The 25,154-nt window shown below is 28.9% G+C and overlaps 2 protein-coding genes across 2 annotated transcripts; one reads left to right on the plus strand and one right to left on the minus strand.

The window, feature by feature from the left end:
* Positions 1-2,302: 2,302 nt before the first annotated feature.
* Positions 2,303-3,942, plus strand: LOC125848792 (gallate 1-beta-glucosyltransferase 84A24-like). Its single transcript, XM_049528730.1, has one exon. The coding sequence runs from the start codon at positions 2,423-2,425 to the stop codon at positions 3,884-3,886; it is 1,464 nt and encodes a 487-aa protein (XP_049384687.1). The 5' UTR covers positions 2,303-2,422; the 3' UTR covers positions 3,887-3,942.
* A 19,026-nt stretch (positions 3,943-22,968) lies between these two features.
* On the minus strand, positions 22,969-24,659 carry LOC125852150 (cytochrome P450 94A1-like). The gene has a single exon (XM_049531880.1). The coding sequence runs from the start codon at positions 24,622-24,624 to the stop codon at positions 23,110-23,112; it is 1,515 nt and encodes a 504-aa protein (XP_049387837.1). The 5' UTR covers positions 24,625-24,659; the 3' UTR covers positions 22,969-23,109.
* Positions 24,660-25,154: the final 495 nt, after the last annotated feature.

Below are 25,154 nucleotides of genomic sequence, written 5' to 3' on the forward strand. Positions count from 1 at the left end.
TATGAAGTATGATGATGATATATAGTAAGTTGGTAGTCCAAGAGAACCACCACTTATATAGTATGAAGTATGATGATGATGAAGTATGATAATGATATATAGTAAGTAAAAATATAAAATAAAATAGATAGAAGTAGAATAGAAAATAGAATATAATAGAAAGAAATAGAAAGTAGAAATAGAAAATATTATATAAAAGAAAGAAATATTAATAGAAAGAAATAGAAAGTAGAAATAGAAAATATTATATAAAAGAAAGAAATATTAATTAGCCCCACGTGACAATTTTTGATTGGTTTGGTAGTAGTGAGGAACCACCACTTATATAGAATGAGGTTTGGTAGTAGTGAGGAACCACCACTCATATAGAATGATATATATATATAGTATGAAGTAAATAGAAAGTAGAAATAGAAAATATTATATAAAAGAAAGAAATATTAATAGAAAGAAATAGAAAGTAGAAATAGAAAATATTATATAAAAGAAAGAAATATTAATTAGCCCCGCGTGACAATTTTTTGATTGGTTTGGTAGTAGTGAGGAACCACCACTTATATAGAATGATGAAATTATTATTATTATTATATATATATATAGTATGAAGTAAATAGAAAGTAGAAATAGAAAATATTATATAAAAGAAAGAAATATTAATAGAAAGAAATAGAAAATATTATATAAAAGAAAGAAATATTAATTAGCCCCACGTGACAATTTTTGATTGGTTTGGTAGTAGTGAGGAACCACCACTTATATAGAATTATTATATAATAATTATTATATATATATATATATATAAAAAAAGAAAGAAATATTAATTAGCCCCACGTGACAATTTTTGATTGGTTTGGTAGTAGTGAGGAACCATCACTTATATAGAATGATATATATATATAAAAGAAAGAAATATTAATTAGCCCCACGTGACAATTTTTGATTGGTTTGGTAGTAATGAGGAACCATCACTTATATAGAATGATGATAAAAGAAAGAAATATTAATTAGCCCCGCGTGACAATTTTTGATTGGTTTGGTAGTAGTGAGGAACCACCACTTATATAGAATGAAAGTTTGGTAGTAGTGAGGAACCACCACTTATATAGAATGATGATATATATATATATATATAGTATGAAGTAAATAGAAAGTAGAAATAGAAAATATTATATAAAAGAAAGAAATATTGATTAGCCCTACGTGACAATTTTTGATTGGTTTGATAGTAGTGAGGAACCACCACTTCTATAGAATATATAAGAATATATATATAAAATATAGAATATATATATAGTATGAAGTAAATAGAAAGTAGAAATAGAAAATATTATATAAAAGAAAGAAATATTAATTAGCCCCATGTGACAATTTTTGATTGGTTTGATAATAATGAGGAACCACCACTTATATAGAATGATATATATATAATAATGTACCACACAAATTAAATGTATATTTCTGCCACACAAATCAATTGAGTCTAAATTGAACACCTAGCAAACACCCTTCCTATTTGATGTGGTTTATTTTCATCTTCTTAAATTATATTTAATCTTAATTATTTTTTGTATTTGATTTTTTAAAAATAGTTACCATTTCAAACAATAATTGATTCCTAATTATTTGAGATGGTAATGATTATTAAAAATAAAAGTAAAAAAATTGAATAAACTATGTTAAATTTAGAGCGATGGGATTCCTATTTCCTCCAATGACTTCTATTTTAGTAAGTAATGCTCAATGGTTACTTTTTCCCTTTAATAAATGATACTCCCACCGTTTGAGTACAATTTATAGTACTCCCACATTTACTTTTTAGTTGTGATAGTTTCTTTTTTAAGAGTCACACGATATGAATATGATTAATATTTTAAGATGTATTTTTTTATCACGTTGATATGAAAAAGTTGCAACTTATAATGTCTTTCTTATAGTTTTTGTTTGTTTTAAAATATCAAATTAATATAATTTAATCTAATTTAGCTTTGTAAATTAACCAAATTGACTCTCAAAAAGTGGAACAAACCAATTAAAAAGGACTAAAGGGTGTACTTTTCATATATTTTTTAAATATCTAATTTAACTTTTGAAAAATACAATATAATAATTAAATTAATGTAATTTAATTTAACTTTAAAAATGAGTCAAATTAACTTTTGAAAAATCCTATATAATAATTAAATTAATTTAATTTAACTTTAAAATAATCAATTAATTTTTTGATAAGCACCTATCAGTATCTAAAAGGCTAGATTATATTATGCTGCTTTTTGCTTTTTGAAGGCGGCTATGCATATTGCATACATCCTTCCATTTTCTTTTTATTTAAACAGCTCTGTCTATTTACTTTGTGAACTCAGAAATTTTCTTTGTTCTTAAATTCCAAGAAACTTTCTACAAATATACCAAGAAAAAAAGTATCATGGGTTCTGAAGGCAATAAGCAACCAATTCATGTCTTTATGGTTTCATTCCCAGGCCAAGGACATGTCAATCCTCTACTTCGACTAGGTAAACGCCTAGCAGCCAAGGGTATTTTCGTCACATTTTCCACAGCTGAAAGTCATGGTGCTCAAATGAGAAAAGCTAATAAAAACTTAAGCGATGAGCCAACACCTTATGGTTCAGGTATGATAAGATTTCAGTTTATTGATGATGCTTGGGATTATTCGAAGCCCGAGGGTAATGACCTCGGGATTTACATTCAGCATCTAGAGTCGGTAGGTAAACAACTCCTTCCTCAAATGATTGAGGAAGAAGAGAAACAGGGTCGCCCTGTTTCTTGTATTATTAACAATCCCTTTATCCCTTGGGTTTCAGATATTGCTGAAACCCTTGGAATTCCTAGCGCTGTCCTTTGGGTTCAATCTGCTGCCAGTTTTTCATGTTATTACCATTATGTCCATCAATTAGCTCCTTTTCCTACTGAATCAAATCCCGAGATCGAACTCCAACTTCCAGGTATGCCCTTGCTTAAACATGACGAAATTCCTAGCTTTTTGCATCCTGCTTCTTGTTACACTATGTTGAAGAAGGCTATTTTAGGTCAATTTGAAAAATTGTCTAGTCCATTTTGTATACTAATGGATACATTCCAAGAACTCGAACTCGAGCTCGTTGATCAGCTTTCCAAAATTTGTCCAATTAAAACTGTCGGTCCATTATTCAAGTACCCTAAATTAATTTCCCCCAACGGAGAGGATTTTCGTGGCGATTATTTCACGTCTGATAGTGGCATAATACAGTGGCTCGATTCGAAATCAGCATCCTCTGTTGTATACATTTCATTTGGGAGCATAGTCATGTTGAAACAAGAACAAATTGATGAATTGGCCTATGGATTGTTAAATTCAGGGGTGAATTTTTTATGGGTATTAAAAGAACCTTCAGTAGGGACAGGTTATTTACCAGTAAAATTACCAGATGGATTTTTGGACAAAGCTGGTGACAGGGCTAAAATTGTCCAATGGTGTCCACAAGAACAAGTTTTAGCACACCCATCATTAGCCTGTTTTTTAACGCACTGTGGATGGAATTCGACAATGGAAGCAATATCAATTGGTACGCCAGTTATTGCGTTTCCACAATGGGGTGATCAAGTTCTTGATGCTAAGTACTTAGTGGATGTGTTTAAAGTTGGAATTCGATTGTGTAGAGGTGAGGATGAAAATAGAATCATTCCGCGAGAGGAAGTGGAGAAGTGCGTGAGGGAGGCGACGAGTGGAGCAAAGGCCACGGAGATGAAAGAAAACGCGTTGAAGTGGAAGAAAGTGGCGGAGGATGCGGTGGCTGATGGTGGCTCCTCCCAGCAGAATCTCCAAGCATTCATCGATGATATTGTCACAAAGTGTACTGCCGAAAAGTTCAAGAAAGCTAGCTTGCAATAAGTGTTAATTTATTATAATCACGTCATTTAATAAGATTATACTCATATATTACTCTAGTAATTATTGGTAATCATGCAATGACAATTATGTCAAGTCATGTATTTTTCATTTGCGTAAACATTGGCTATGGATATAATTTTTAGTCCTCACCGAGAAAATTGACAGAATATCTAAATTTAAGTATTTTTCAATCATGTCATATTTTTTAAGTCATCAGTCGAATTGTTTTGAAAAATAACCTCTCATAATAGGGTATTATAGTATATAATTTGTTGCAGGGGCAGCTCAAATCCGTTGGTGGCCTAAGACCAAATCAAACTAGAGGCCTTAAAAAAAAATTATAAATATTTTTATTTTAAATTTATTTTTCTAGCTTTTTGAGATGCAAAGTTGTTAATAATTTTTGTGTAGTCAATCTCTTCTAATAATTCTTTTTCAATTGATGATATAGCCAAACCACTTAATCTTTCTTGAGACATTATCGATCTTAAATAATATTTTATTATTTTTAATTTTGAAAAACTTCTTTCGACTGAGGCGACTGTTACGGGAATTGTTAACATTATTCTATAAGCAATGTAAGCATTTGGAAAAGAATCAAGTCTTTTTATTTGATTGAGTATCTCAATTAGAGTATTGTCTTCTACTTTTGTGATTTTCCTCAACACTTTTAANCTATTGGTTGGGAACATAGGTGCCATCACGACTTGTGAATTTGGGTCGTGACAAATGATCTCAATTTTTTCCCACTAAATAGAAAACCAAAAATATTTTCATATACTTCAAATTGTTCAAATTTATTTTGAAGTGAAAAGATGGCTTTGTCTACTGTGTATAAGAAGTATTCAACTCTAAATGATTCTTCAAGAGATCTTGTGATTTCATTATCAACATTCTCATCAAATTGTTTTTTTCTATAAATTACACGTTTCTTACGAAATACAGGTTCTATATTCATCTCTAATGCAATTTCCTTAGCTGAAATCATAGTACTTGTAAATCCTTCTCCTCTATATGTTTTAAAAAAAGAAACTAAACCTCTTAATTGATCTATAGTGACATCAAAATCTAGCAAATATTTTAAAACACTATTTACAATATCAAATAAAAAATACAATAAACATAGGACACAAACAAAAATAATATTAGAAATTAGAATGATATTACCGAATTCAAAAGCTATGAAGACTTGATTTCCAAAAATGAATCGGGCTGCTGCAATATAGTTTTCTCCAAATTTAAAATATAAACTATCAATAGAACGAGTAAATTTTTAAGCTTTGAATAAGAGAGAGATGTAAGATTAGAAAAAAATGTGAGAAGAAATAGAAGGGAGGAGGATAGAATATATAAAAATAAAATTAAAAAAAAAATAAGGTAAAAAAAAAAGATAACTTGTACATTAAAAAAAAAGTACACAACTTTTTATTGAAAAGTCAAAAAGTCATAGTCATATCTATCATACTATCTCTTTATTGAGCCGTTTTGTATTTATTGTCTTGATTGTAACAATTTTTTTTTAATTTAATCCTACCTAATTAACTAAAAAATAGGGCCTTTGCATTTATTCTCTTAGTTCTAATATTATTTTTTTTAAATTTAATTCTACCTAATTAACTAAAAAATGGAGCCCCCTAAAATTGGGGCCTAAGGCAAAAAGATTTTTTTTTAAGCCTTACCAGCTGCCCCTGATTTGTTGTAGTGAATATTTCAAACATGGAATAAGACTATTTTCTCTTATAATAAATGATCGGCCTACATTTGTCCACTTGCCTGCTAATTCTGAAGCAAACTCACGTGAAATTTCTATTTTTTCAGTAAATAAACATGTTAAGTTGGGTTATAGATTCTATCTGTCATTCGGTTAACATTTTTTCCCAAATCTATTCCAATCGTATTTAAAGGAGATTATGGGTTTTCAATCATTGGGTTAACATTTTTTTAATTTAGATTTATCTTGTTATTGGGAAGTACGATGAGACCAGAAAGATGCACATATCTTTTTGTTTTTTTTTTTGGTTGATTAGATTTCTAAGTATTACAAGTCATTTAAGTATTGAATATTCATAATATTAATAATAGGGATATAATAAATATAAAATAATAAATTATTTCTTGATTTTTAAAATTGAACAAATAAAACTTTTAGTATAATAGAGAAGTAAAAATTAACGGAGGGAGTAGTTCGGTAATTGTGTTCATGTACGTTAAAATTACATCTGAATAGTACTAGTTCCTAAATGCCTGTTCAAATTGCATTATTGACACAAAAGAAATTATAAAAATTCTAAGCTTCTTCTTGTGCACCTCAGTTATATATTTGGTTTTGTTAGTACTGCCCCCAGCTTCCCATCACTTCTTTTGGGTGGGGAAAAATATTCTCTTTTTTCTTCCAGTGAAGTTAAGGTTAATTGTAATTGTTTTCAATTAATTACTATATTACATAAAATATGCATAGTGGTCATATATATTAGGAGGTAGGAACCTATACAACACATTAAAGAAAGGAAGGAGCTAGCATCCAAATACTAGAGTAGTTGATAAAATGATAAACGAGTTTCTGACGCTAGTGGTACCATAAACATTAATTACACGGTACCTATTTTCATTGAGTAACTGATGCAATCTAGAATTGTTGGGAACAATGAATCTAAAAATAGATCTGTCACGTATTTCCTCCGTCCATTTTTTATTGTTATAATTTTTAGTTTTAAAGTCAAAATGATAAGAATTTTGATAAATAATTTATGATGTATTTCTTCATCATATTAATATTCAAAAGAATTACAATTTATAATACTTCTCGTATAGTTTTCGAATATCTATTTTTTTTTGTATAAAATATCAAATTAATGTAATTTAATTTATTTTTGAAAATTAATCAAATTAACTTAAAAAGTATAATATGATAAATAAAAGTGGACGAAGAGAGTCTCAAATTGGATATATATATCCAAATGTCAACCGTGCTAACTTTTTGTTTGTTTGTTTTTTGTCTACCGTTTGGAACTCCAATGAAATTTGGATGTATTCCATATTCATAGGATCACTCACCATAAATCTTGACCTCACTAACCTTTTCTTTGTTTGTTTCCCTTCTAGCGTTTGGTATCCACGTTGGAGTCCCATGAAATTTGGAGATATGTTTCATATGCTGCACCATTAATATGGAGTCTCCCTAACCTTTTCTTTGTTTGTTTCCCGATAACGTTTGATACCCACAAAGTGTTAGATATTTTGTAATATATAGAGGTCTTAAATTAAATAGACACATTTATTTGTAAAGGAACATGACTCTTTTGAAAAGTCATTTGTTCATGAAAGAACAGTTTATGAAAGAACATGACTTTTATGAAGAGTCATCTCTTAAGTTCTATAAAGGGAAAAGGGTCAAGAATACCCCTAATCTATTGAAAATGGCTCAAAAATACTTTCATTCTACCTTTTGATCTAAAAATACCCCTTCTTTTTTGTTTTTGGTTCAAAAATACCTCACCTTCTATCTTTTGGTCTAAGAACTCTTTACCCTAATTTAATAAATTTACTATTTTATTTTTAGACTTAAATATTTTTATATATATGGGATGACCCAATATTAAGAATTTAAATAAATAAAAATTATATTTTAGAACAAATAAAAGAATTAACTAATTAGTAAAGAAATCAATTTACTTAAATTAAGGTTAAGGGTATTCTTAGGCCAAAAAATGGAAGGAGGGGTATCTTTGAACCAAAAACAAAGATTCAAGTGGTATCTTTGGTAGTTTTAGACCAAAAAGTGGAAGAAAGTATTTTTGAGTCATTTCCAATAGGTTAGAGGTAGACTCTCTAAAAGTAACCTAAGAAAAATTTGCATGTATAAACAAGAACTTTGTTATATATATCTTTAAAGAGATTTGTTTGTATTTACCCCAATATATATATGAGCAATATCTCTTTAAAGAAAGTGATTACACGCCTCAAGGCCATCTTCTTCTTTAATTATATTTTTCCTACTATTATTTTTCTAATTCAAAATTCGATGAAATTTGGATTCACACATTATAGGGTCATTTCTGAAGGCAATGCTTAACATGATTTTGTTCCATTTTTAAAATTTCTAACCTGAAATCTCTGATTATGAATAAATGAAGAGATCTCATCCATTCCACCACGATGTATATAATCACCAACTTTACTAACTCACATGCTCTTCTCAAATTTGGAAACCTTATATATATCCATGCACTTTAGAAATTACATACTTTTTAGAAACTCGACAAATTTAATCTTCAAGATTATTAGTAATGGCAATTATTATTTCTTTGAAACTTGTGTTCAAATTTAGTTGAAATTTTTGAAATTTCAGTACGTAAATCCTTGTGGATTTTTATATTTACGGTAACAAAAATAACTTTTAATGGTAATAATATTCACATTAATAAAGAATTTTAAATTTTTTACCAGCATTAGTTATTATTATTAAATTCAATGTCGTTATGGATTTTAGGAACAATATTTATAAATAATATTAATTACCATTAAAAATATATAATTTACGATAATTAAGCTATTATCATTAATAAATTGATGCAAAATGTATTTTTGGTATAGTGATTAGACATACGTACTGAGTTTATATGGAACTTCTTTGCCATGTCAGTAGGATGTGTTGCAAGTAGTAACATGTGACAAGCGGTGACATGTGAGTTACGACGAGTAATGTCAAATGGGCCTAACAAGTCACAATAGACTCAATTTATTTAAATTACGACAAATTCATTCAAAACTCATAAATTATTACGTATGAAAATTGATTGATGCTCTATTGGTAACAACTTTTCTAACACATAAAAAAGAAAATAAGATCATTTATATCTTATCGTCTTATTATTATGATGATATAAATTATAAGTGTCTCTATCTAAAAATTATTAATACAAATTCTTTAGTACAATTACATTCAATGAAGTAATACTTAGAGAAGTCCCTAACCGAAATTAATTTTAAATTTCAGAACGTACAGAGTTGTTAGACATACGTAAAGAGATTGAGAAGATCCATATAAATATTCTTAGGAAAAATTACTTAAATACACAACACTTTTTTACCTATTCTCAATATTTCCCTACTCTTTTACTAAAATACAAAAATCCTTTATTTTCCCCCAATTCAACTTAACCGGATACTTTATTAGTTTAAGTATCCGCCCGTTATTAATTAAAGTATCCGCGCTGCTATACTATGCATCCGCCCGTTAATTAAGTATCTGTGCTGCTAACAACTTAATAATTAAGTATCCGCCCGTTATTAATTAAAGTATCCGCGCTGCTATATTATGCATCCGCCCGTTAATTAAGTATTTGTGCTGCTAACAACTTAATAATTTAAGTATCCGCCCGTTATTAATTAAAGTATCCGCGCTGCTATATTAAGTATCCACACTGCTATATTATGTGTCCGAAAAACACTAAAAAAGGGATTTTTGATAATTAATGAAAGAGTAGGGAAAGGAAGTAATTTCTTTCTTATACTATGTCATTTGCCTAATTTTTATGAAATTTAAATATATCAAAACTCACAAAAACTGGAATATTATTATTACAAATATGTTTTATGAGTAAATTCTCAGAAGACAATAAAACACAGCTAAGAGCCCTTTATTCCTGATCTATATATAAATAATAAATAATCCTTGACCTAATAAGAATGGAAATATGTAAGACGGACGAGAGGGAGTTGCTCGGATGGTAAGCATCCCTCACTTCCAACTTGAAGGTTGCGAGTTCAAGCACCAAAGGAGCAAAAAGGGGTGGGAGCTTCCAGGGAGGGTAAACAAAAAAAAAGAAAAAAAAAGCTATATACATGACGAGAGGGAGTTGCTCAGATGGTAAACACCCCTCACTTCCAACCCGAAGGTTGTGAGTTTGAGTCACCAAGGGAGCAAAAGGGGGTTGCGAGTTCGAGTCACCAAGAAAGCAAAAGGGGTGGACGCTCCCGGTAAAAAAAATTAAAAATATGTAAGACGAAGAGGTCTAATTAAGATATATATGAACTTCCATGTTTTTTTAAATCAGGTGTATAATAAAACTTCATTATTATTATTATTATTATTATTTATTTATTTTATTTATCTTTTATAAGATTCTTATTATAGCTTATACGGCTAACTTGTGACTTTCAGATTCGATGGATACTATGCTTTGAGTTTTGACCGCTTAAAATAATTGAAATATTCTATTGTTATCATTTATTTTTATTTGTCCATAAATTAAAAGGAAAAACTACCTAACTACACATACATCACTATCATATATATTATATTTATCTCTAGTTTAAAATAATTACATATAATACCACTTTTAATATTTATACCACATATTTTAAAAGATTTAATTAGATGCACAAATCCCTTAAATATGGTATTGGATAATTATCTTAAATTTAATTTCCTTAATTAATGGTCCACATTAACAACTCAAAATTTTTATCACATAAATCACACCTGCCATTCCCCACCCCACGTCCACTAACCCTCATTCTTCCTCCATCTTCTCCCTTTTTCTTCCTTCATCCTCTCAATACATATTTGCATGCTCAAATCAGCATTATACATATATGTTTGTTTCTATTATTTTATTATTCTCATGTATCTTGGTTTTGTATCTAGTTAAAGTTCATAATGTTCTGACATTCAATTTTAAAAAGTTCTATAAATTAGGTTTTATATTTTTTGATTTTGTTGTTTCTCACATACTTTAATGGCTGGTCATTCTCAAAATCAGATGATTCTTGTCAAAGGTACTACACATTAACAATATTATACTAAATCAAACAACTTCTATTTGTTATTTTCACTCATGAGTTTTTCATTGTAGGGACTGACTCATCACCCGTTAATATTCGAGAATAGATCTAAGTATAGGAACAACTCAATCAAGAGGGAAGAGTTATGCCAAGATACACTATTAGATATGCAACAATGTTGGATACACATTAGATGTACATGTATTTAGTTAAGAGTTGATGTATCCAAGTTAAAATTATATGTATTTGTGAGAAAAATTCAGATGCAAAAAAAGGAAGAATTTTGAAATTTTTTACTTTTTTTTTTGGATTAGTGATAAGGCAGATACTCTAACATCGTGAGTTGTTCCTAAATTCGATTGTTTCAATTACATTCCATAATTAGATACACATAATTTATGTATATGCTTACAACTTACTATGTATTCGAGATACACGTTTTTGAATATAATGTATGAAATTGATACTTGATACATCAAATTAATACTAGATACATATGAAAGATACATGAAATTAAAATTAGATCATATAAATAGATACATAAAATTAATAATAGACACATATAGCAAATACACGAAATTAATACTAGATACTTCTATTATACATATGAATGTACTTGTATGATACTCATGTATCTAAGTGTTTAGTTTGTAGGATACATCATCTATTGATAATAGATACATCAAATTAATGAATTTATTATTTTAAGAGTAATAAAATGAAATTAATCAAATTACATGACCAAGATATACATGTTTTTGTTTTTTATTAATAATAATGTTAATGAATTTATTATTTCAAAGAATAATAAATGAAATTAATTAAACATAAATACACTCCTTGATTTGCCCTATATTAAGAGATTTGATTAATTTAATTTCCAGAATTAATTGCCCATATATTCTAAAAATCATCAATTACTCCTCTAATTAAGGAAATCAGTTACAATCAATTAATTTAAACAAATCAAAATACGTATCTCAATTTTAAAATTCGACAGATACATGTATCTCACAAATTCAAACTCATGTATCCTAAGTATAAAATATGGTAGAGGAAGTAATATTTGAAACTATTGAGAATCTTAGTAATTAGGACCTAAACTAGTGGGATTTATGTAGTTTGCCCTAAATAAAAATGGATAGGAGGAAGTAGTTTATTGGTCAAAGGAGGTGGGGACGTATGGTAATTAAATGGAGAAATTAATTAAATGCTATTCGGTTAATCTTCCTCTTCATGCGATTGCATGTAAAAGGGGGGGNGGGGGGGGGGGGGGGGGGGGGGGGGGGAGTTTTGACTTATCAGACACTATTTATTATATGACGTCCTTATTAAAAATAGATATTTAATATTTTTTTGGTCTTTACTTATTTGTTTACTTTTGAATTGGTATATCTATTAAGAAAATAATAATTGACATAGTGACTTTTTCATTTTATCCCTATTAATTATGAAGTGGATGAATTAAAAATTTAAGATTTTCAAGAAGTTCTTCCTTTTTCAAAATTAATAATTGAGGGTATAATAGATTAAAAAAAATATCCTTTACTGATTTGTCAAAATGGACAAATAAAAATAAATAAGTAAAAAAGAGAAAAATTAGACAAGTAATTAGGGACAGAGGGAGTATTTGTTATTTTACAAAATAAATACATAAATAACACTATTCTTTCTATTTTACCCTTGAAACTATGAATTTGACCAACATAGAAAAACTAAATGATTAATTCATGTTCATTGGTCAATTTAATTAATCAAAATAAACTAATCTATGTTCATTTATTGAAAATTTAATTTCAAGAGAACAATAAATAAGAGTACAATGATAAATTTACCTAGTTTTTTAAAGGCCGTGAAATCTGAAATGGTAACCTATAAAAAGAAACGGGGAGTACTTTTTAACAATAATTAGTTAATGCATAATATATTAATATATTATAATACTTAATTATAATAAGTTATTAGAACTAAGCATTTAATTAATTATATGAAATTATATTAAGTATATATATAAAGAGTGTTTAAGTTTGTAAGCAAGTCAAACTAAGTGATAAACCCCTTCTCTCTCTTTATATATATAAAAATTTTAATTTTATTAAGTTTTTATACTATTTTATCTTTGACCTTTTTGTAATTTTCAAAATACTCTTGTTAAAACATAACTCTTAATTATCTCACTATATATTAATGATTTATTATCAATTTAAGCATTTTTATTCAAAAAAGTAACGGTTAATTGTCAAATCCTCTTTTTTAATGACTAAATAGGTTTACTAGTTCACTCAGAAAAGAATAATCATTATCCATTTCACCACTTCTATTTGAAAATGTAGTTCTCTTGTTTATTTATAAAATCGATTTCAGCGCATATTTATCAACTATTTTTAATCGGTTTTAACTCAAATAATCTTATATTGTGGCCTAGAAGACAATTTACCAACTTTTCTAAAATGAAAAGGAGACAATATCCTATAATTCAGCTGTAAGTTATGTGTAAGATCATATGAAAAGCCAGAGGATAAAACCACTTGATTTATATAAATATAAAGAATCTTGTTTGTAATTTATTTGTTTAGATCTAGGATTTATAATTTTTTATGTATTAAGATATTAATTAAACAAATGACTTGATTGATCAACTCCTAACTCGTCGCCACAGCACACGTTCATGCACATGCAAAATCTAATTTTTTAAATTAGGAGACAATTGCTGTAATTCAAAATTAATTAATTAATTATATAAGGTGCAACTGTATAAATATATAATTTAATTAATGATACTCTATTTAATACTAATGTTTCTTGTCTGAGGATGTGGCGTATAACAGACGATTTGTGGGACATAACAAATATGTGGTTATATTATGCAGATTAGTAATATTAAAGTTTATAAAAACAACAAAAAGTAATTATATAGTTCTTCCTTAAAGAGTAAATTTATCTTTTAGTACCTATGATTTATGCACAATCATTTTGGATAACGTTTGTATTCTCTATATTATTATGATTGATGGTATAGAATTAATCCATGCTTATTCTTCAGATATTATCGACATTGCTTCTTCTTCGAATCATAAATTTATAATTTGTTTAGTATCATACTCATTTAGTTGTGCATCTAATTGGCCTAATTTTATGTCATTGCTTGATCTCTATCTATATTTCATATATATGCATCTATTTATGGATCCTCTAGCTTGTACTAGCAGCGCAATAACATTTTTATGCTTTTTCATGGGTGCATTGCTAAGTATATCCTAATTTTTGTCAGTTTCTCAAGATAGATATACATATATATACATGTTTTTTTTCGAAGTTAACGAGTGCATGTGCACCCCACCTAGAGGGGTGGATCCGCCTCTGATTAATATATAAATAAAAAGTATATACTTAACATTTTTCTAGTAAGTGGTAATGAATATGCATTGTATTTTTCTAGTAACTCTAATACCACTGTAGAGGAATTTGTGAGTTCCGTTATTATTAAGTTCATATCTTTAGCGGTAATTAATTAATTGCAAGTGTTGTTAATTATATATTTTTAGTGAGCAATGAGCACTCTTTGTAAATATCTCTAAAATTTATAGAGATATTGAATCTAATGACAATTAACAAATATTGGTAAAGACTTTAGCACTCCTTGTTAATGTGCATATATATTACCGCTAAAAACTGTTTTTGTTGCAGTGAGTGTCACAATCAGTACAATACATGGCCTCCTCTTTATCAACTTGAAAAGATACTACTTCCTCCGTCCATTTTTAGTTATCATGGTTTCCTTTTTGAGAGTCAAACTATGTTGACTAACATTTTATAATGTGTTTTTTCATCATATTGATATGCAGAAAATTGATATTTATAGTACTTTTTGTACAGTTTTTGAATATCTAAATTTTTTTAAAATATCGAATTAATGTAATATAATTTAACTTTGAAAATTAGTTAAACTGTATTTTGAAAAGCACAATATGACAACTAAAAATGGACAGAAGAAATAATATGTTTAACTTTGATGTATAAATTAATATCTAGTTCAATTTTACATTGCTATAATGAATTTTACATTAGTCTCTTAATACTTTTATTCAATAAGCATGTGTGGTGTGTATTTGTTTTTATCAATTTAATAACTGATATGTATGTCACTGACTCACACGGTGATGAAAAAAATAAAACATATGTGGTGTCACATGTTAACCTTTTGAATTTTATAAAACAAAATCAAGAAAAATTGAAATATCATGCACAAGGGGAGGTTAGGTCTTTGCCCTTAGGCCCTCAAAATTTTGAGGCCCAATTTATAAAAAGAAGGAAAGAAAAAGATTATCTTTCTTTCTAAGAATGGAATATTTTAGAGCTTGAATAGAACTACACAAATCATTAATTAGTAAATAATTTTTGTAAGAATAAGATCCAATGTAATGTATCCATTAATACTGTATTTGTTGATATATTGAAATTAAGTGAATGCATATAATGTATTCTGATTATATCCATCAATGGTATATGTGTTTATTAGAGTCAAGAAAACAAATGAATATAAGTGATAGCAATTGCAATTGTATCAATGGACACAATCATATTGAATGAGCATATACATGTTGTAGCAAATATATACAACTATCTAGATCAAAACAACAATAGCAAATCATTATGTCTAGGAATAATTCAGTTGAGTGAAGTTTGTTGATGTGTCTAAAAAATATGCATTGTTCAAAAGCTTTAAAACTAAATAAATGCTAATATTGCACTCATTGTTTTCACAACAAACAGTTATAATACACAAATGACTAAAGTAAGTCTGAAATATGCATTGTATTTTTCTAGTAACTATAATACCACTATAGAGGAATTTGTGAGCTCCGTTATTATTAAATTCAGATTTTTAGTGGCAATTAATTAATCACAAGTGTTATTAAATATATATTTTTAATGGTAACTAGTATTTTTTGTAAATGTCTTTAAAATTTATAGCAACATTGGATCTAATGATAATTAACTGATGTTGGTAAAGACTTCAGCACTCTTTGTTAATGTGCATATTTATTATCGCTAAAAACTGTTTTTGTGGCCACAATCAACCTCTTCTTCTCAACTTGAAAAGATACTACTCCCTCCGTCCACTTTTAGTTGTCATGGTTTCCTTTTCTAGAGTCAAACTATGTTGACTAACATTTTACGATGTATTTTTTCATCTTATAGATATGCAAAAAATTGCAATTTACAGTACTTTTTGTATAGTTTTTGAATATCTAAATTTTTTGTTTAAAATATCAAATTAATGTCATCTAGTTTAACTTTAAAAATAGTCAAATTGACTTTTGAAAAGCACGATATAACAACTAAAAATGGACGGAGGGGGTAATATGTTTAACTTTGCTATATAAATTAATATCTATTTCAATTTTACATTGCTATAGTGAAAATTTTGACATTAGAGTGGCTAAATACTTTATTCAGTAAGCATGTGTGGTGTGTACTTGTTTTTTATCAATTTAATATCTGATATGTAGGTTATTTACTCATACGGTGATGAAAAAAATAAAACATATGTGGTGTCACATGTTGACCTTTTGAATTTCATAAAACAAAACAAGAAAAATTGAAACAATTGTATAAAGAAAAATAGAAATATCATGCACAAGGGGAGGTTGGGCCTTTGCCCTTAGGCCTCAAAATTTTGAGGCCCAATTTATAAAAAGAAGGAAAGAAAAGGATAACATTTCTTTCTAAGAATGGAATATTTTAGAGCTTGAATAGAAATACACAAATCTTTAACTTAGTAAAAGAAATTTGGTAACAATAAGATCCAATGTAATGTATTCATCAATATTGTATTCGTTGATATATTGAAATTAAGTGAACACATATAATGTATTATAATCATATCCATCAATGGTATATGTGTTGATTAGAGTCATGAAAACAAATGAATATAAGTGATAGCAATTGCAATTGTATCAATGGACACAATCATATTGAATGAGCATATACATGTTGTAGCAAATGCGTACAACTATATATCTAGATCAAAACAACAATAGCGAATCATTATGTCTAGGAATAATTCAGTTGAGTAAAGTTGTTTATGTGTCTAAGCATTATTCAATAGCTTTAAAACAAAACAAATACAAATATTGCACTCATTGTTTTCACATTTGACTCTTAATTGCTTAATAATTCAATATTTTTAATCTGATTATTTGATGTCTTAATTATCCGACTTTTTTTAAAGCTAATAATGTACTTTGCTATTATCTTAACAAGACAATCATCACTGGTTGCCTCCAATATTTCATGAGGGCAAATGATTTTATACCCAAATGAGTTATCTCTCTAGGCGGCAAACTAGGATACCTTATCGATTCATGTCAATCATTAACATAACTCATACAATAGGCCAAACACATATACAACCCCTCTAACTTGTCCGCATTTTTCATTTTGACACTTGATCTTAGCCTTGTTCCATTTTAATCCTTAAACTCTTTTTTTATGTACTATTTTAACACGAAATACTATTTTAATGATTTCTTTATTTTTATATATATTCTTCAATTGCAACTTCTTATTTTAAATCGACACGTGTCAGTTAATTTTAGTTAAAAAAAAATTGAAAATTAACAAAACATAATTCTTTTTAAAAAATAAAAATTTCTTTTAAGAGTGTTATGTATTTTTGTGTGAAAAATAACCGATGAAATTGTGTTGGTTTTCTTTCTTAAAAATCACCGACAACCTAACAAAGTCAGTCGAGTTTTAACATTTTTTAGTCGTGTTATTAGCAATGAACGGAAGTCTTTTTTTACTCGTATTGAAGATGGGTTTTTTTATTCGTATTGATTTATATTAAAAATTAAAAGTGAGTATTTGCGTTAAATTTGGATAGCCTAGATGATAAGAAAAAATAAATAAGTAGTGTTATTTAATTTAATTGAATGTTTAATAAAGAAAATCAAAGAACTTTCGTCAATTTATTTTCATGCAAAAATATAGAGAAATCTCAAAAAATAATATTATTGTTTGAAAAATTTTATGTTCATTCGCGAATGTTTAATTTTCTTACGAAAATTAATAGGCATACGTCTATTTTTTAAAAATAAGAAATTGTAATTGAAGAACATAAATAAAAAAAAAATCATAAAAATTAGTATTAGTGTTTAAATGGTACAAAAAAAATGAAATTTAAGGGTTAAAATGGAATAAGGCTAAGTTGGAGTGTCAAAATGAAAAATGAGGGCAAGTTTGAGGGTTTGTGTATGTGCTTGGCCCATACAATATGATATTATGTAGTAGGCTTAAGTCATATGCGGCCCCTTAAAAAGTTGTCCGCATAATTCACTTAAACACCTCAACTAGAGCTAGTACCTATTGAACACCTAAAGTATTTAAATTGTGTATCTATTAAGCAGAAAATACTGATGTGGCAAAAAACGTGTTCTTCACCTTCCATGAGCGTGTATAGATACCAACAAATGATATTTTCCTTTTTTTCTTTCCCCTGAAAAAGTACATTTATTTGCTTTATTATCATTGACATTAATTAATAAAGAAAAAAAAAACTAACAATTAAAAAAAGCGTCTTCTTCCCAGGATGTTTGTACTTACCTCCCATGCCACCCACCCCTCCAACTCTCTCTTTTTCTCATCCTCTTCAATTATTTTTCTGTTTTTCCTCTTTTTTCAGATTTCTAATATTTTGGTGAATCTCCATTTATTCTGATGAAAGTAAACTGAATTAATTTTTTTCCGATTAAAATTTAATTGTTTCTTGTAACTGTGATAATATTTATTAATCGAAAGAAGATGAAGGCAATGGATAGGAGGTGTTGTCGATGCTGATGAAAGAGTGAGGTGTCACGACCCAAAAATGGGCATGATGGCACTTGTCTTATCTCACCAAGACCAATCAGCCTAAAACTCAACCATTACAATATAATGCGGAAAAATTCATAATCAACTAAAACAATACCCCCAAAATCTAGTTATCACGTGTACAAGCCTCTAAAGTGTTACAATTGATTCAAAAGAAATATAAGTCTCAAATGACCTTGTTTCTAGAATAGAACAAGATCATAATTAAGAAGAAAGAAGGTCCGCTGAAATGAAAAACAGCTACCTCACAAGATCAACAAAACATAATATCAAGTTCACTATATGATAAATATGTGCAATGCAATGTCAAGTATAATGAAACATGTCTGACCTAGTGATACACACCCGTTGTCTCTCAGTCCGGGACCCATGGGGGACATATCTGTCCATGCATCGCGGCGCGTGATACGACCCTCGATAATAGTAACCATCGCGGTGCGCGCGATACGTCCCTAGAAATATAGTATCCGTCGCGGCGCGCGACACATCCCACGAAATATAGTATCCATCGCGGCGCGTAATACGTCCCTCAAAATGGTACATCCTCTTTAGTTTCTTATTCTTTCTCAATTCACTTAACACTTGTCACAACCATGTCTCAGAACAATGCAGATAACATGTTCACACAAATAATGAGGAGATGACCATTTTCATAACATTGCACAATTCACAGCAACACAATTATGATACAACTTCAACAATGATTCAACAAGTCTTTCAAACATTTCTCAACACATCACACAAACAATTGATCACATTACTCCCAAACATATACCACAAGGAAATACACGAATTCCATACGCTTAACAAGGGTTTAGAAATCCACTTGCCTCAAATAGTCGAACAATCACCCTGCGACTTGAGTCATTCTCTTTCGGTTGACTTCCAAATCAATACAATCTATCCAAATAGATAATCACAATAAGATTTCGAAACTAACAACACTCATATCACTACAGGTCTAGTCTGAACCCAAAAACTCACTCAAATATATAGTCAAGTTCCTAATCTTAATGCCAATTAACATTCCAACTTTCATATTTCTCAAATTTTCAAGCCTAGGGTAAGTCTCAATATATCAATAACTTAGTTTATAATGTAGTAAGTAACTCGAAAAAAATGTTTTCTGATCATTAACCACTCATCATATAAATCCAAATATTACCTAATGATTACCCATAATCATTATCCAATAATTACATTAGCCATTAACAATTTTCCACCAAGAAAACGTTAGCATATGTTATTAATTCAATTTCTCTTGTTTCTCTATCTAAGCCAATATTGTTATTATAATAATAATAGATTAAATAGAAACATGTGTCAAGTAGTTACCGTATCAGTAACTCAACTTTGAGAAAACCTAATGTATAGATCTTTAGGCCTAACTACAAACATATATACCGATAATCACCGACCTCTTCTATAAGTATATTAACCTCAAATGATTTTCCATTATAATGAATCAATGATGGGACATAATCATTGCTCAAATTACATATTTTATTCATTACTATTATTCCCTCGAGTCCAATTACACTACCGGGTTATTGATTTCTCTTCTATAACCAATACTAAAATAATAACATTAATATAGTTCATATCAATATATACAATACAACAAGATGTTGGCAATTTTGATGACTTACCTGAAGTACACACGCAATACCCTCGCCGAAGCCTCCACTAAAATTTCAGCGTTCTCTTCTAACCTTTTCTTTTCCCTCTTAAATTATAGGGAAAATTACGTAGCTAAGCAAACTTATACTACTTAATTGTGTATCATAGCTAATGTTTGTTTATATTACCATTCGCAGCCATTTAATCTCGGTAATTACGTTTTTCAGTTCTTCTTAAATGTATAACCGTGTACAACACTCTTTTCCTTATATAAAATGGATCCATTCTCTCTCTTCAATCACTTTCCCTTATTTTCTCCTTTATTCTCTCAATTAAAATTGATTTCAAATTTTGAAATTTTCATTCATTTCCTACCAATCGTGATTCCTGATTTATAGGTAATTGATTTACAGTTAATTACTCTTGACATTTTTTTTTTGCAATTTCATCTTTTTCCAATTTGTATTCGTATATCACTGAGATTTCTTTTGATTTTTCAGATTTGTATATCTAAAGATGAAGATGGTGTAACAGTTGAGGTAATTTGTATAAAATTATTTGTATAAATTTTTGAAGTTTGGATCTACAATTTATTGTATATTTTCATAAAAATCCATATTTTGTTTAACCGAATTCAATTGTATATTTATGAGGTAAAACGAAATCTCATTTTCAAATAAATTACATTTTACTGTATTTCTTTGTATTTGGGTTTCATTTGGGTCCAATCTGTACCCATAGTTGTATAATAATTGTATAATTGTTATTCAAATTGTATAATATTATTTGTATAAACTCTTCAAGTTCGGATCCACTGTTGTATATTTGTTGTTTTCATATGTACTCTTGAGGTTTGTTGTTTGTATAAATTCATATATTCGTAAACACATTTTCTCTAAAAACTACCCCCTCGATAACTTAGTCAAAATATTGATGAAAGACATTCATGTACAGATAGAAATAACGCATGTATACATATACAAACAGGAATTCAAAAATATACAAACACACATTCAACAGACAACTTTTCCGCAAAATAAATAATGTAAAATTATACATATACAAATATACAAGTCAACAATCAAATTATACAAGTCCACAAATCAAATTTATGCCAATTATACAACTACAAACGTAATTAGTTAACTTATACAAACAACTTTTCCACATAATTTCCACCCAACAATCAATTATACACATACAAATACTAATTTCATCAAGTGTAATTATACACATACAAACACTAAGTTATACGATTCTACAAATAATGTAAAATTATACATATACAAAACATACAAGTCTATAAACAATCATTGATGATTATACAATTACGAACGTATACAATTTGACATAAACTATAGTAGATTATACAATTGATTTCTATTTTTATACATTTACATACTCAAATTGCAGATATCAAGTTGTATGTCTCGATCAATTCAAATACAATTGAAAACAGATTCTTCACCTGAAACTCCAATTATCAATGGAGTAATTATACAATCACAGATAAATTTAGTTAATTCTCGGTTTATTAAAATACAATTGTAAACAACAGTTAGAATGAAACTCCAATTATTAATGGAGAATTTATACAATTACACATACAAATCAGTTCAATTGCACTATTTTTTCAAGTTTTTCATCTACATAAATGCAAATAAAAAACACGAATCAATGCAAATCAAATATACGTTTCTAGCCGAGAAAATTGAGTTGCCGCCGAGATTCGATTGGATGTACTAGGATGAAATCAATTGGGTTGTACGAAGAAGATATAACTGGTAGGAAAGTCTAACGAGATAATATTCCGTGAATTAAGGAATTTTATATCTTTTTCTAGCCGAGATCACTGCCATAGCTTTCAAAAATTTGAATTCAATTTTGTAAAAACTTTGAAGAAAACAGAATTGCACAGTTGATCACCACTGTAGCAACTTTAAAATATAGCTACTATTAGTAATTATGAAAACTTTAGCTAATGAGAGTAATTAATTTAATTATGATAGCTATATGCAAAAGTTTCCCTAAAAATAATCTAAAAGTGTCAACCCTACTAATTATTTTCCTACATGGGTCAAGTTGTATTAAACTAATTATAAACTTAACCCATTAAGCATTAACTAAAATTAGTTATTTAATAATTAACCATCAATTAGTTCACTCTAGTTAAATGAATATTCAAAATTTCCAAAAATGACCTTTCGGGTCATTACATGAGGAGACGATTATTTGCATGTCAACGCCGACGGGAAGGGAAACCAGTTGAAGAAGAAGACGACAGGGTGGGGGAGTTAATTAAAAAAAAAACTATTTTATTTTCTTAAAATTATTTTTTGGATTATTTGAGCTACACACGATTTTGCTTTACAACTTATTTTCATTTTGTGTCCAATAGATATAAATTTCTTAAGGTTAAAGTGTTCAATAGATACTAATCCTAGTTAAAGTGTCTAAATGAATTATGCGAACAACTTTAGGGGATCGCAGATGACTTAAGCTTATATAGCATTTCTTTATTAATGAGTCCAATCCAAAGTCTACTAGCAAACTATTTCTCGTTTCCTTCACTTTGTTCACATAACCAAATACGGGCGTTGCTCATCAATCAATCAAAATCAATAGGGAAATATGTGTCCAACAATAATTACCTACTTTTATATCTTTCTTTCCTCTTCCATCAAGTCAATACATACAACTTGAAACATAAAAGAAAAAAAAATTTCAATAATAGAGCCAACACTATCAAAAATTACTAAAAAGACCTTGTTGATCAAACAATTATAGATATTTCAAAGAGAATGTCACAAAAAAAACGATGATTATTAGAAAAACAATATACTCATCAATAATTACTACAAATCAATTATCAAAAAGCAAATAATCTAAAAACACACACAATAAACTTGTTTCTTCACAATTTGTTCATGAGACTACTACTCCTACATCCTTTCCTCAATAGTAACAGGGAAACCTCCTTTCATCTTGGCCGTCAAATACGATATAAACATCGGCTCCACCCCTTTCTCCACCACCGGAACCACCTTAAACCGCTGCAAAACACCAGCCACCACCCTCTTCATTTGCAAAAACGCCATTTCTTTCCCTAAACAAACTCGCGGTCCTGCTTGAAAAACAGGATATGTGAATGCATCTTTTCCAACAAACATCCAATTCCCCGTCACTTCATCCTTATTCAACCATCTCTCTGGCTTGAATTCCGCCCAATCTTCCCCCCAAATCTCCTCTGATCTTCCCATTGCGTAAGGATGATAAGTAACCCTCGTCCCCTTCTTCACAAATGTACCATCAGGCAATACATCATCTTTAACTGCTTCTTTCGAATCCATTGGTACCGGAGGATAAAATCTCATACTTTCACAAAGTGAAGCATGAGTATACATCATGTTTTTTACTTCATCATATCGCATTAAAACATCTTCTTCTTTTTCCCCAATTTCTTTCAATATTTCAGATTCCGCCTCTGCATTCTTCGAAATCAACCAGAAAAACCATGTCAATGCAGCTGAAGTCGTGTCACGTCCTGCCAAAATAAAACTTATCACTATATCAACAACGAAATCTTCATCAGAATGACCAGTACTCAAAAATCTCGACAACAAATCAGCTGAATCCAACGATGACTTCTCATTCAGCTCCCTCTGTTTCTCCCTCACTATTTTTTTCGCGAATTCACGTACTTTTTCAACTGCAATTCGTAATTTCTTCTCAGAACCAATACCGAAAACACGTTTAATTTTCCAAATCAACGGAAAAGGAAGAATGAATCTTTCACTACTTAATCTAACGCAATCTTCAAATGCTACCGCGAATTCTGCTTCAGGCAGGTTTGGTAACAAATACTCTGGATCATATCCAAATGCAATTTTACAAATGTTATCAAATGCAAATCTTTGTAAAATGTCTTGAATATCAACAACTTTTTTCTCAGCAGCAGCATTAGCGAGTATGGGAATTAAACGTTCCGAGACCTCAATATCAACTACAGATTCAACGAATTTTCGTAATGATCTGGTGTTGAATTCGTGGCTAGCAACTTGTCGTTGATACTTCCATATATCGCCATCGACGTTGAAAATACCATTACTAAGGAAATCAGCAAGAGTAGAATTTGAATTATGGCCTTTTTGGTAAACAGAGAAGTTTGTTTTGAGAATGTGTTGAACATTAGATGGATTAGCAGTGAAAATTGTGTGGAAATTGAGGGGTCGAATTAGAGTAAAAGTAAGTTTAGGGGTGCTAAGGATAATATCAGATATCCATTGAATTCTTTGTTCTTGATTTGCTAATATGGAAAAATAAGAACCAATAATAGGATATGATTTTGGTATTTTATGATTTGATGAAATGGGGTTTTTTCTTGTTTTTTGGAATTTGATGAGGAAAATGAAGAGAAAGGGAATAAGGCAAAAGAGTAATAAGTCTATAAATGTCATTTTTTTTTTTCAAGATTTATGAATTTGATTAATGAAATATTGAAGAAGTATGTGAATGAATAAGACNCGGGGCAACTACCGAAAGGGCAAAATAATCATTTCCACGAAAAATTACCAAAATGACCTTTCGGGTCATTACAAATATTTCATGAGGGCAAATGATTTTATACCCAAATGAGTAATCTCTCTAGGCGGCAAACTAGGATACCTTATCGATTCATGTCAATCATTAACATAACTCATACAATAGACCAAACACATATACAACCCCTCTAACTTGTCCGCATTTTTCATTTTGACACTTTATCTTAGCATTGTTCCATGTTAACCCTTAAACTCTTTTTTTATGTACTATTTTAACACGAAATACTATTTTAATTATTTCTTTATTTTTATATATATTCTTCAATTGCAACTTCTTATTTTAAATCGATATGTGTCAGTTAATTTTAGTTTAAAAAGATTGAAAATTAACAAAAAATAATTCTTTTTAAAAAATAAAAATTTCTTTTAAGAGTGTTATGTATTTT

The sequence above is a fragment of the Solanum stenotomum genome, chromosome 1, assembly GCF_019186545.1.
Source record: "Solanum stenotomum isolate F172 chromosome 1, ASM1918654v1, whole genome shotgun sequence".
NCBI lineage: Eukaryota > Viridiplantae > Streptophyta > Magnoliopsida > Solanales > Solanaceae > Solanum > Solanum stenotomum.

Coding starts and splice junctions, on each gene's coding strand:
- LOC125852150 (XM_049531880.1), bottom strand. CDS start 24,624: ATGACATTTATAGACTTATTACTCTTTTGCCTTATTCCCTTTCTCTTC.
- LOC125848792 (XM_049528730.1), top strand. CDS start 2,423: ATGGGTTCTGAAGGCAATAAGCAACCAATTCATGTCTTTATGGTTTCA.